The sequence below is a fragment of the Coenobita brevimanus genome, chromosome 50 (assembly GCF_032717465.1).
Source record: "Coenobita brevimanus isolate Jiangsu-jjx chromosome 50, ASM3271746v2, whole genome shotgun sequence".
Lineage (NCBI taxonomy): Eukaryota > Metazoa > Arthropoda > Malacostraca > Decapoda > Coenobitidae > Coenobita > Coenobita brevimanus.
In genome coordinates this window covers 29,819,038-29,831,437 of record NC_137003.1, presented here as the reverse complement: position 1 = coordinate 29,831,437, position 12,400 = coordinate 29,819,038, and the positions used below count along the sequence as shown (strand labels likewise).

General features: G+C 41.0%; 1 protein-coding gene across 1 annotated transcript in view; it reads left to right on the top strand.

Moving 5' to 3' along the window:
• LOC145399722 (uncharacterized) overlaps positions 1-9,094 on the top strand; it is a 56,517-nt gene extending 47,423 nt beyond the window's left edge. Inside the window, exons 12-13 of the mRNA XM_080272269.1 lie at positions 682-862; positions 8,952-9,094. Of these exons, the coding sequence (XP_080128395.1) occupies positions 682-862; positions 8,952-9,094 (324 nt within the window). The remainder of the gene's footprint in view (positions 1-681; positions 863-8,951) is intronic.
• The last annotated feature ends 3,306 nt before the right edge of the window (positions 9,095-12,400 follow it).

Below are 12,400 nucleotides of genomic sequence, written 5' to 3'. Positions count from 1 at the left end.
CGTTTTTTGGTCAAAATGTAATCGCTCATTAAATATAGTAAAAGTTTTTCAATCGTGATGGGACCAAGTTTTTTCACATCAGCAAATTTTTTGCGGTTTTTGTGCCAATTTTGGTGCGATTTGAATGCGTAGTTTCAGCTGCCCAAAATACACCCACCCACCCACCCACACCTACTGCTATACAGTATTATTATTATATATATATATATATATATATATATATATATATATATATATATATATATATATATATATATATGAGAGAGAGAGAGGAGAGAGAGAGAGAGAGAGAGAGAGAGAGAGAGAGAGGCATATATATAGGCATATAGACAGATATTGCAAGTCCACAGTGAAATCAAAATATAAAGGAAACTGAACTTTAACTGGCGTTTCCGGTCCTGAGAAAAATGAAATGCCACATTGTTGTATCCTAGTCTGGTACTATTAAGGACTAATGTTCACATATTTATGATGGTAGATAAGGACACTGTAATCTCGAGAAGAACATTAGTATGGTACAGTGTTACTAAGAGAGTTTCGTTCAGTATGAAATATTAACAATTAACACACATCACTCTCTTTGTTTCCATTAATTAATTTCTGATCAGATGTATATATACTAAATGTGCAATTTAATCGATTGCCAAAAAAATACAATGTAGTGTCCTGCTTCTCCATAAGATGGCTGAAAATGGTATCCTTCATGATATTGGGAATCTTCGGTATGAGGGGCGCCTGGTAACCATCAGTGCCAAAGATCTGGTTGAGAAGTTAGGCACCTTGGTGAGGCATGGAGGTTACGTCCAGATGAATATGGATTACGTTGCCATGTTAATGATAGCACAAGACTTTTCACAGACAGGTAAGTTTCTTGTACATGTATAATAACATCTGGGAATATTTAAGAGGTCATAGTCATTCGCTACCTCTAAGGCAGGTATTACACTCACATTACTATCTATCTATCTATCTACTGCCAGACGCTTTAATCCCGTAAGGGGTGGTCACAAACAAATCGCCTCCATGTCGCCCTGTCCCGCGCCATTTCATTGCCCTGCTCCCGGCTCACACTCCCCTCTCTCATGTACCTCTCCACTTCATCCCTCTATCTCAACCTTGGCCTCCTTCTCCCTCTTTCCCCTTCCACCTCACTCACATACACTCTCCTCGTCCGTCTCTTGCTCTCCATCATCTCCACATGTCCAAACCACCTTAGTGTGGTTCTCCTAATGCTTCCTGTCACATCCACATCCACACCACAACACTCCTTCACTTCCTCATTCGTCAGTCGTCTCACCATGTGACTCCACATGCTCCTCTCAAATAACTCATTTCCACTGCTCTCAATCTTGACTTCTGTCTCTCCAACAAGGTCTAAGCTTCACCTCCATACGTTAGAGTTGGTACCATAATACTGTCATGCAGTAGCTTTTGCACTTCCATGCTCACTTCCCTGTTTCTTATCACTGTTTTCATGGAACCAGCAACCTCTCTTCCCTGTTGCACCCATTCAAGCACTTCACCCTCTAAACTTCCATCCTTACTCATCACACTACCCAAGTACTTAAATGCATCAGAGAAATTACCAATATGCCGGGAATCGAACCCGGGACTCTCAGGTGAGAGCCAGGCAGCATACCACTACACCACGACCAGGTAAAAGTTAACTCACGTTGTCACAATCTTGTAACCAACGTCCCTCCGCCCCCACTGTGGGCATGAAGAGGATGAGTTAACCCCCTGGCACTCGGGCAAGTAGATGCTTTTAATCTATCCCAAACACTTACGGCAAGTCAGAATGAAGAGAGAACCTGTATTTTTTACACAGGAAAAATCATCAGAGAAATTACCAATATGCCAGGAATCGAACCCGGGACTCTCAGGTGAGAGCCAGGCAGCATACCACTACACCACGACCAGGTAAAAGTTAACTTACGTTGTCACAATCTTGTAACCAACGTCCCTCCGCCCCCACTGTGGTCTTGGTGTAGTGGTATGCTGCCTGGCTCTCACCTGAGAGTCCCGGGTTCGATTCCCGGCATATTGGTAATTTCTCTGATGATTTTTCCTGTGTAAAAAATACAGGTTCTCTCTTCATACTTAAATGCACTCACATTTTCCATTTCCTCCTCATCCAGCCTCACTGTACATTCACTGACTTCATTTCTCTCGAAGACCATAACGTTACTCATCCCTACATTGACCTTTAGATTCCGTTTCTTACACACTCTCCCAAATTCATTCACCAAGCCTTGCAGCTCCCCTTTGTCTTCACTTAACAACACAGCATCATTTGCAAACAACAGTGGAGGAAGTTTCCAAACACTGTCCTCTCTCACTAGGGCTGCTCCAACATCCACTGCCCTACCTTGTATCTCTTTTATAACCCCATCCATATACAGACTGAACAGCCATGGAGACATGACATCCTTGTTTCAATCCAACCTTCAAATAGAAAAATTCACTCAGTTCACTATCCACACGCACTGCAGCCTTGGCACCCTCCTACATACTCTTCACGGCCTTCAATAACTTCCCATTTACTCCATATATTCTTAATACTTTCCACAGTACTAGTCTATTCACCCTGTCATATGCTTTCTCATATTCATGAAGGTTGCATACAACTTCTTTCCCTTCTCTAGAAACTTTTCCACTAAAGATCTAAGAATGAATATCTGATCTACACAACCTCTTCCCTTCCTAAAACCTCCCTGTTCTTCTCCAACTATTTCCTCTGTGATTTCCCTAACTCTGTCAAAAAGGATACTACCATATACTTTTCCTATTACACTAAGAGGATAGATGCCTGTATGATTACCACACACTTCTTTTTCCCCTTTTCCTTTGTAATGGGGAATAATTATACCTGACTTCCAATCATCCGGGACTCTACCTTCCTCCCAGGCCAATCTGCACATCTTCCACATCCATTCTACTGCTATCTCTCCCCGATCCTTCTGCATTTCACCATACACTCCATGAATTCCTGGGGCTTTCCCCATTTTAACTTTCTTCATTGCTTCCACAACTTCCATCGTACTCACATTACGATAGAGATGTATGACTCACGATGGGGTGTAGGCAAGCATCTATATGATTTATTAATATTACACTAGTAATTCTCAGATGTCTGTCTGTATTTCCTGTTGCAGTGCAGAAAGCAACGTTACAGAATGGCCAGGCATGTTATATTGTCATCTCGTGCTTCAGAAATAATTGGTAAATAGCGAGGGCTTGTCCATTACTTTATACTCTCAATTTTATTAATATGGCTCTCTGCTTTCTTTGTCTCTTTTCATCTAACAGGAAGCTGCGACTTTTACTTATCTAAAGAGGAGTTTTTGCCCCTGATGGTCGGGATGGCTGGGCCAAAAGGCAGTCCTTTACTTCCTGCCATGGATCACAGGTAACACAGAAGTACTAACAAAACACACGCTTTATTCCAGAACAGAATCCGCCTACAATTCATGGCATAACAACAAACCATATCACCAGCCTTTAATGAGGCACTCTTGGCATGTATTCAGTGTGGACAATGGGTATAAGTGAGGAGGTGGTGACATGAGAAAATGTATGACACAATAAGGATTGATGGAGATAAAGGAAAATGCTATTTATCAACACCCAAGGCAGAAGATCGTTAAGCCACAAACTAATAAGTATCATTGTTTTCTGTGTCTTCTTGTGATATCAACCGAATTATGAATGATTAATGACAAGTTCTATGCAATTAGCTTTTTCACAAGAATAAACACTGTGTAAGCATTTCTAAGATTCAAGCTCTTCTTTAAATATTAAAGAGAAAAGCATAAATGTAAAAGCATTGTCAAAGGAATGCCTAGCGAAATTAACAGTGCAAATATTCATTTCTTAACCCGGGGCATCCCACTGATGTATGGATATGTCTCCACGTTTTGTCACGGTGACACCCGATGACGTATCCATATGTTTTGCAATTGTGAGGTCCGTCATATGCACATTTTTCAAGTTTTGCAGGTGATTTTTGGTAGGCATATGTGAGAGACCTTCCTCTACCCACAGTCAGGCAGGGATACTGCCTGGCCCCGCCTGACCCCCCTCCCCCCATCCCCGCACGCCATTTTCCCGGCAACTCACTTGTTAGCAGTGACCTGGCCAGTAAAGACATGTCCTGCCATGGTCTCTCAAATGACGAAATTCAAGGCGAAAGTGATTCCTGAGGTGAACGACAAAGGAAGAAAGAAGCCAGAGGAAGAAACAAGCAGAAGTGATGAGGCGGTAACATCATAAAGGAAGGTGCGTTATGTTGATGTGTTTGGTGAGTGAAACAACACTTATATTGCCTGTAATATTGTCTGAAAACCAATATACTCTTGTACTACATATAAATTCGTATCAAATAAATAAATATCTAAGCTATTATGAGTGGTTTAGAATAGTTACCCCTCCCATAGAAAACATTTTCTCTGGAGCAGGGCCCACAGAAGACAGTACCAGGTATTCAGAGGGACACCTGCATAACGCAAGTAAAAGCTCAACTGAGCACTTTTATAGGCATTTGCCAATGTTTCTCATAAAAAGCAGAGGTTTTAGTGCCCCCCCCAAAAAAATCTTCAAAAATCTGCCAGACTGGGGGGAGTCAGTGGTGAAAAATCGGTCGGGACGTGGCAGGTTAATTACAGTAACACCTTGATATACAATTCCCCTAGATGCGATACCTCGGCTTAACAGTGAGGGTAGATATACCACCATACCCTGCCTAACGATGGCCAAACCCCAGTTAAAGGATTTTTTTTTTTTTACTGATTTTGATTATATTTTAGGCTAAAATTGTGTGTTTAAGTTGACTTATAAACTGTTTTTAGACTTAGATTAATGTGATTTGGCATATAGGTGGAGTGAACATTATCATTTTGGGGTAAAGTTTACTAAGGTTGATTTTTTCCAGGTTTATATTTGACTATATTCATATTTATTTTGTTGGTTGTAGTGGTTTATTTACAGGTGTTAGATTTGGGTTAGCTTCTTTGACAGCTGTTAGGCCGTTTAGATTGGCTTTAAACTTGTTTTTGGATTTTTGGCTTGGGTTGGGGGGAAACCCTAGGCTTGTAAACGTTCCACGTTGAAATACATGTTAATCATACCCTGATATACCTTACCTCACCTAACGATAGGGTTTTACCTAACCAATTAGATCGTTAAACTGGGATATACCTGTATTCCTTCTAACTTCTCGGCTCCAAGTTGGACAGCCCGTACTAAAATGTACACTCATCAAAAAAAATATTATTACTTTTTTGGATGCTCGATTTTGAAACACTACACGAAGTGAGTGATATGATTCCCAGAACCTCATCAACAGTTGGTGCACCTGTGTCCAATTTCATCAGCAGCTGGAGAGTGTGAGTCACCAAAGGATGAGGCATGTAAGGTATAGATCCCTCTTAGCACAGAAAAATTCCATAAAACTTTAGGTGTCTGTTGTAAAGAGATTTTAGAAATATGGGCTATTTAGAAGCCAAGGGTGAGTGAATACAACAATACCCTCTCACATTTGTGGGGACCGACACATCACAAATGAGACATGTCAACACAGACACCAGTACGATATAACTTTTAATAAAATTGAAATAACAAATAATGTTACATATACCAGTAGCCGCCAAAGATTTTTAACAATGCTACTACTACTACTGCTACTACTACTACTACCAGTAAAATGCGCTTTGTGAGCACGTGACGACGAATGGGCGTTTGTACATAAGCCTGTCATCCTAATTTCATCTTGTCGTAAGCTTTCAACATTTCTGGTGAGGTAGTTGAACTGCAACAGAAGAATGATAGAGCTAGAATAATTATATACTTTCTCACGATATCTCACGTATTTTTTTTTTTCTCTCTCGATGTGCATATAGCATTTATCACAATTGCAATGTTCATTTCTCTGCACCCGACTTGCCAACGAACTGAGTCGGTAAATGCCTGGCTATTGATCGAATGACAAAACCCAGAAATGGGGAATTTACCCTTACTGATTTGACCCCCAAAAAACAGCAAAAAAAAAAAAAAAATAAATAAAATAAAATTATGAGCTTAATATCCAATATTTAATAGTTAGAATTCACAGAAGAAAACAGTGTTACAACAAGAAATATTTTTAAAATCAATTTCATAATAGAGCATATCAACTGAAGCCCTCGGAAAATTCCCTTGGAAGCTGGGATTCCAAGGGTTTTTATTTGGTCTCATGAGTAGGTATATAGCCAAAATCAAATTTTATTCAATGTATCTACTACCTGCTGAAAGAATCTCTTCTCTATCTCACATAAAAGAAAAGTTATTAGTCTCTGGCAACCATCGCGGTTGGGCCGTGTCGTGCCTGGCCAGGCCGGGTCGTGTCGGCTGCTCATTTCTCAGCTGTACGCTAACATCGCCTCGCCACGCGTGCCCGTTTCGCACACTGCACTCGCTCGCTCGTAACTACTAACCACCGTACTACGTTTGTTAATCATCATCATTATCATCATCATCATCATCATCATCACATATTAATAAATAATTATCTAAATGCATTACGTAACTCATTCTGGCAACCAAGAGTTCCAAACGCATTGCGGTAGGAAGTAGTTAATAGGGATAAGCACTGTGCATTTTATATCCAACCGTGTCTAGTACTCAGTGTAATCTCCTCCTGCCAAAATCACTGCATTCAGTCATCGCAACATGGATGCAACCAACATCGATGTTAAGACTCATCCTTTTACAGTTGTCACATCATCTCGAATCCCCTAATGTATTACATGAAGCCTCGTTGGAGTCACACTCCTTGAGGACGCATAAACTCGTTCATGGCTACGGACGGAGAATGTCGGGGTACCAACTGTACAATCTCAGGCCAAGTAACAATGCCTTAAAAGTCTCGGATCTATCGACCCCATGGCTAATGATACTTTTTTTTTTTCACGTTTACGTCTTTTGCTTGGCTAGTGAGGTAAAAATGAGTAATTTGATAAGTTTATGTTACAACATTATTACATAATTCTAACCCCAATTCCCGCCCATAATGAGGCTAGCATGGATTCTATTAATCCCTTCCGTACGGTAATGCCGTCATATATTTTATTGTCTAATATCACACATTCAGAGAAGTAGACTGTAGCACCAGTCGAGCAGGACAGTACTCCCGAGGTGGATGGAAAGCTGGTGACAGGGAGTGCTGGAGCTCCCGTTTCATCAGCCCTCAGGAATAGTTCCTGACCATCCCCCTTTGCTAAACAGTGTCTCAGTTACACAAGGAGTAGGCCAGCATGCTCTCCAATACAAATTTCTCTAACTATCTACACCAAACTACATGCACAGTACACACTACACTTCCTTTTCCAAAAAACAAAAAACAAACCATGGCATCTCATCACCCAGCCTAGGAGTCCCCAGGGGGGGGGGGAACCACAAATGCCCCCACCTTCCGCCCCTCTCCCGGTGACGACACGAGGTGCCTGGAACCACTGTCTGACTCTCTTCTTCATTTCTGCAACATTCGCAGCCTTTCCTCTAACTTTCGCTCTGTTGAGCACCACCTCTCCTCCTCTAAACCTCACCTTCTCTTTCTAACTGAGACTCAGCTGTCTAAGGCAACTGACAGCAAACCCTTTTCTGTATCCTCCTACTTTCTCTATACTCATTTCAAAGCCAAAGGTGGCTGTTGTGTATATATAAGCAACGACTTATCTTGCTCTCGTGTTCCTATGATCTCCAGTCTTTCACACGCAGTGTGTCCAGGCATCTCGAAACGAATGGATCTTGAATTTGGCTCTCTCTTGTATTTTGTGTTTCTCTTGGAGGGAACTCTTATTGCGGGCTCATGGCCTTTGGTTCCTTCTTCTTCGCATAAAAAAAAAAAAAAGTCACTCATCTCAGAAGAGAGTTCTAAAAGTTAGGAGAATAAGGAAGGCTGTCTCTAACCCCTCTCGTTTAATGCATATCCTACCTCAGAGGTTTCCAACCTGTGGGGTGCGTCCCCTTAGGGGGGCACGAAGGGCTGCCTCGGGGGGGGGGGGCGCAAAGGCTTGATAAAGAGGGTAATTATACTTGAAAACTATGAATTATGATGGAGAAAATATTTCAGATATTAATAAGCAATCTAGTTATCTGAATATATAAACAATTTCAAAGATTAAGAATCTATGATAGTTATTGACATGTGCCAACTATGCCAGTAAAATACAGTACAGTATTTAAGGAAGGGGGGGCGCAGGGAATGTGTCATTCAGTGAAGAGGGTGGGGGGCGAGAATTAGAAAAGGTTGGAAACCACTGTCCTACCTTGATATAAAATCGTCTGATATAGCAAGAATATAATTATTTAACACCTTTTACTTAACAGGACAGTTTTCAAAGTAGAGGGACTTGTTATAACCTTTATTACCTTCTCAACCAGTGTTAATACTTTCCATACCAGCGTTAGTACCTTTCCTCTCAGTGTTAATATCTTCTTTGCCAGTGTTATACCTTCTCTACCAGTGTTAATACCTTCTGTACCATTGTTAATACCTTTTCTACCAGTGAACATTCATAAGGTGAATAAAACGTCTATTGATTGGGGATATGGAAGCCATATTACAAACCTCTAAGGGCCATACTATAAAAAACAAGTGTTCAGGCGGTCCAACGGCGACATTCAGTCGTCAGACATTCCTGAGCAATAATCACCCTTATTATAAGAAAATCTAGACCAACAGTCCTTGCAAAGCCAGTTAAGGCATTTGAATACTGCGCCAATCCCTAGACTGGGCGAGAATGCGCTGCATGAGCACTACAGTACACTAATTTTGAATGTTACTTCTGTCTGATAAACCAGACACATCACTAACCCATTCTAAATCGTTATTTTTATGTTGGAAAAATGTATATATGCGCTGGAACTGGTAAAAATGATGACAGAACGCATATACAAGGTGCATTTGTGAACAGGATACAGTGTACTAGAAATCCCTCGATTATCCAACGTAACAGAGCCATCAGTATGTCTGGATATGGAAATTCGAATACGGAGTAATATCCTGTCAACCAGTACCCTACCTATACCCACCCTCTATGGACAGTACCCCTCCTAATTGTGGCAGTGTTCTTTTGTCTTTCAGATATTTAGTCATCAAAACATGCATGGGAATATCCAGTTTAATGCTAGACAATAAGATAATGCATAAACATTAAAAATCCACACAAATCCACAGTATTTACCACCCAGTGAATGTCGGAGAGGGTCGTAACCTGCTAGCCGCCAGCTGGTGTACTGTACTGTAATCCTATGTGGTCTAGTGGCTAACAGCATCACTTAACAAATGTTACACACCTGACTCAAGACCGTGATTTCTTAATATCACTATTTAATGGGCCAGATCATATTCCTGCAGAATGCAAGAAGTGGTCCAGCCCACATAAATTTTCCTCAATATCTCACGCTTGTTCTGCAGAGTCAAAACCTTCCTCTTTTGTTTCTCGGGTGGTGTCAGGCACACATGAATGCCGCAATGGAAAATCAAGGCCTGAAGACGGTAGGGAACCACTACAAGAGCAACGATGGAAGCTGCTATGGTTACCACTCAGCCAAGCACGTCCGCACTCGTAAGAAACTATGGCCAGAACTACCGCCAAGTGAACAGAGTGCTGCCATGTCTCTACCCATGATCGACTATGAGCACACAAGTAAAAAGTGCCAAACTGACCTACGAGAGCAAGAGTCATCTTTGCTCGGCCAGGCAAATGTTGCCATAAGGCAGCAGCACTGGATCCCCATACATCATGGCCTCAGGAAGTGTCCGAGTTACCCAGCCAGCCAGGCGACTTTGACCATTCGGTAGGGAGGTGGACTGCCGCATGTGCCTAGGAATGTCTGAGTGATATGGGAGGCCAGGGAACTTTGACTGTTCGGTTAGGGTCTGGACTACTTGCACGCGGCCAGCAGCGTACAAGTTATCTGGGTAGCCAGGGACCTTTGGCTGTTCGGTGAAGAAGTGGACAGCCATTTTTGCCCAACTGATGGGTTAGGGTATGTATTACTTCTGCACAGTTGGTAGCATCTGAGTAATCCAGAAAGCTGGGAGACTTTGACTGATCAGTTTAGAGGTGGACGGCCATTTTAGCTCAGCTGGTGGGTTAGGATCTGTATTACTTGCAGGCAACCGGTAGCACCTGAGTGATCTGGGCAGCCGGAGAACTTTGACCATTCAGTGAGGAGGCAGACAGACATTTTTGCTCAACTGGTGGGTTGCAGTCTATTACCTGCATTTTGCGAGAGGGGTTGGCTGGCCGCCCAACCGATTTTTAGAATCTATAGGCAGCCCAAATGGCAATGTCGGAAACTTCATGTTTGGATACAGACAAAGGACTCTGGAAATGGAAATAATAAAGCCAAGGCCTTACGTTCTGACACGGAGCATGTCCAGATGTGGAGCATCAGAAAAATCAAGTGATTGTTGCACAGGCTAATCGTGAATTACGAATATTCCTGTTCTTGGAACTATTTGCATGAAATAGTTACTGAGATTATCCAGATCTGAATTTATATGAGCCAAGTGAATATATTATTGCATACTTCATATGCTTCCATGGTATGCTTCCTGCCAACTCATCAGTCAGGAATTATAGAGCAGTACCGGCTATATTCAGATTATGTGCACCCCTACTCATTTAGCAGTACATCCTATGTTCTTAAATTTCTATTGGAAGAAGTAAATACTGAATTATGACAGAAATGTTTTTATCATAGAGACTAGTTTACTTCTTTACAAAGTTTGTTGAACGGAGATAATCATTCCAGCACCAACACAAGAGGGATGCAGTAACACTTCCCTATTATTCTCCAGCAATTTATTTCTACATCTATCATCCAGCCATGACCAGCAGACCATATTGGAAAATATATGTTATCAGATGTGTCAACTGTCACCGTTGTTCATTCAGTTTCTAAATATCTGACTATAGTTTTTTTTTTTTTCCGTTATACTATTAATCAGATGTGTGTACTGTCAAAGTTGTTCATTAAGTATCCAAATATCTGGCTACAGTTTTTTTTATCCCTTTTACTGTTGTCACTTTCCTTCTCTGTTGTTACTAGTTAATTTTCAGTTTAGCTCAGTAATTATACTCCTCTGATACTCACATCCTTTTTTATTACCTTTCTCTTCAAGCAGTATGCAATGTTTTCTTAAGTTAATTGATGCAGTTTTACTTTTTCTTTCCCAGTCTGCTAGATACGTCTTACCTCTTTTCTCAGAAATCATTCCACCTCTACAGTGCTTTTATCCAGTTTATGTTTTATACATTTTGAAACTGCTTACTGTTGTGCTTTCCTAGCTTTCTCCTAAACTGGTCATATGCTTGATGTTTGTCTCCCCAAAATATTTACCTCATTACTTCCTGTTTGTCATAGTCACTGCTTAACTGCTACTTTCTTGCTTTTGTATAACCCTTCCACCCTAACTAATATTCCTTGCCTTTCCTACACTCATCTACTCCTCCAGTACAATAACTGGCATTTCCATCTAATAAACTATATATTATATATTGTTAAGCAGCGGGATTTGCCAATTAGGAAGTCGAGATGTTTCTCGACGTTTCCTGATATTTACGGAAGCTACTGTAGTTCTGGTACGATGAGAGTTGCCAGTTTGCCTGGTGTTTGTGCGCTTAGTTATTTCGTAAGTTATGCATTGATTTTTTGTGCTCTTTTTAGTTATGCTGTTTTATTTATGTGATTGTTAAGTTGAGTCATTTAATTTAAGTTTGTATGCTAAATAATTTACAGTGTTAGGTAATGTAAGAAAACTCTGGCATGTTTTGGATATCTTTGAGTTAGCAACTGCTATTCTCGTATATTGTAGAAGTTTCTAGGGTAATGCAAGCTTATACAAGGATGGAGAAGAGACTAGAGCAAGTTCACTCAGTTTTCAGTTCAGTTTGAGTGTAGTGGAGTGTCAATGTAGTTTGTATATTTTCGGTACTTGTGAAAACAGTGAAGTGTTGTTGGCAAACAGTGAAGAGTTATTGAAGTTTGCATATAATCGGAACTTGTGAAAATAGTGATGTGTCGTCAAGCATTAAGTGTAACTGCAGTTAGTAAAGTTTGTATAGCTCCAGTGCTTATGAGAACAGTGTAGTTGGAAGTCATTATGCGTAATTGTTAAAAAAATAAATAAATAAAGACAGTGAACTAAGAAGCCAGTGTTTATTTACAATGCCTGAGCTGATCCTGAGTACTTTACACCTAAAGGCTGACCACAGGAAGAACAAATCACTGGGCAACATACTACCCGCGCTGTTTGAGCCTGTGGCAGTGTGGTATGGGGATGTAACACTGGTGTCAGAAGTGGGATTATTTAGGGCTGCAGTGAACCTAACTCTCAATGGAGGCAGAAGGT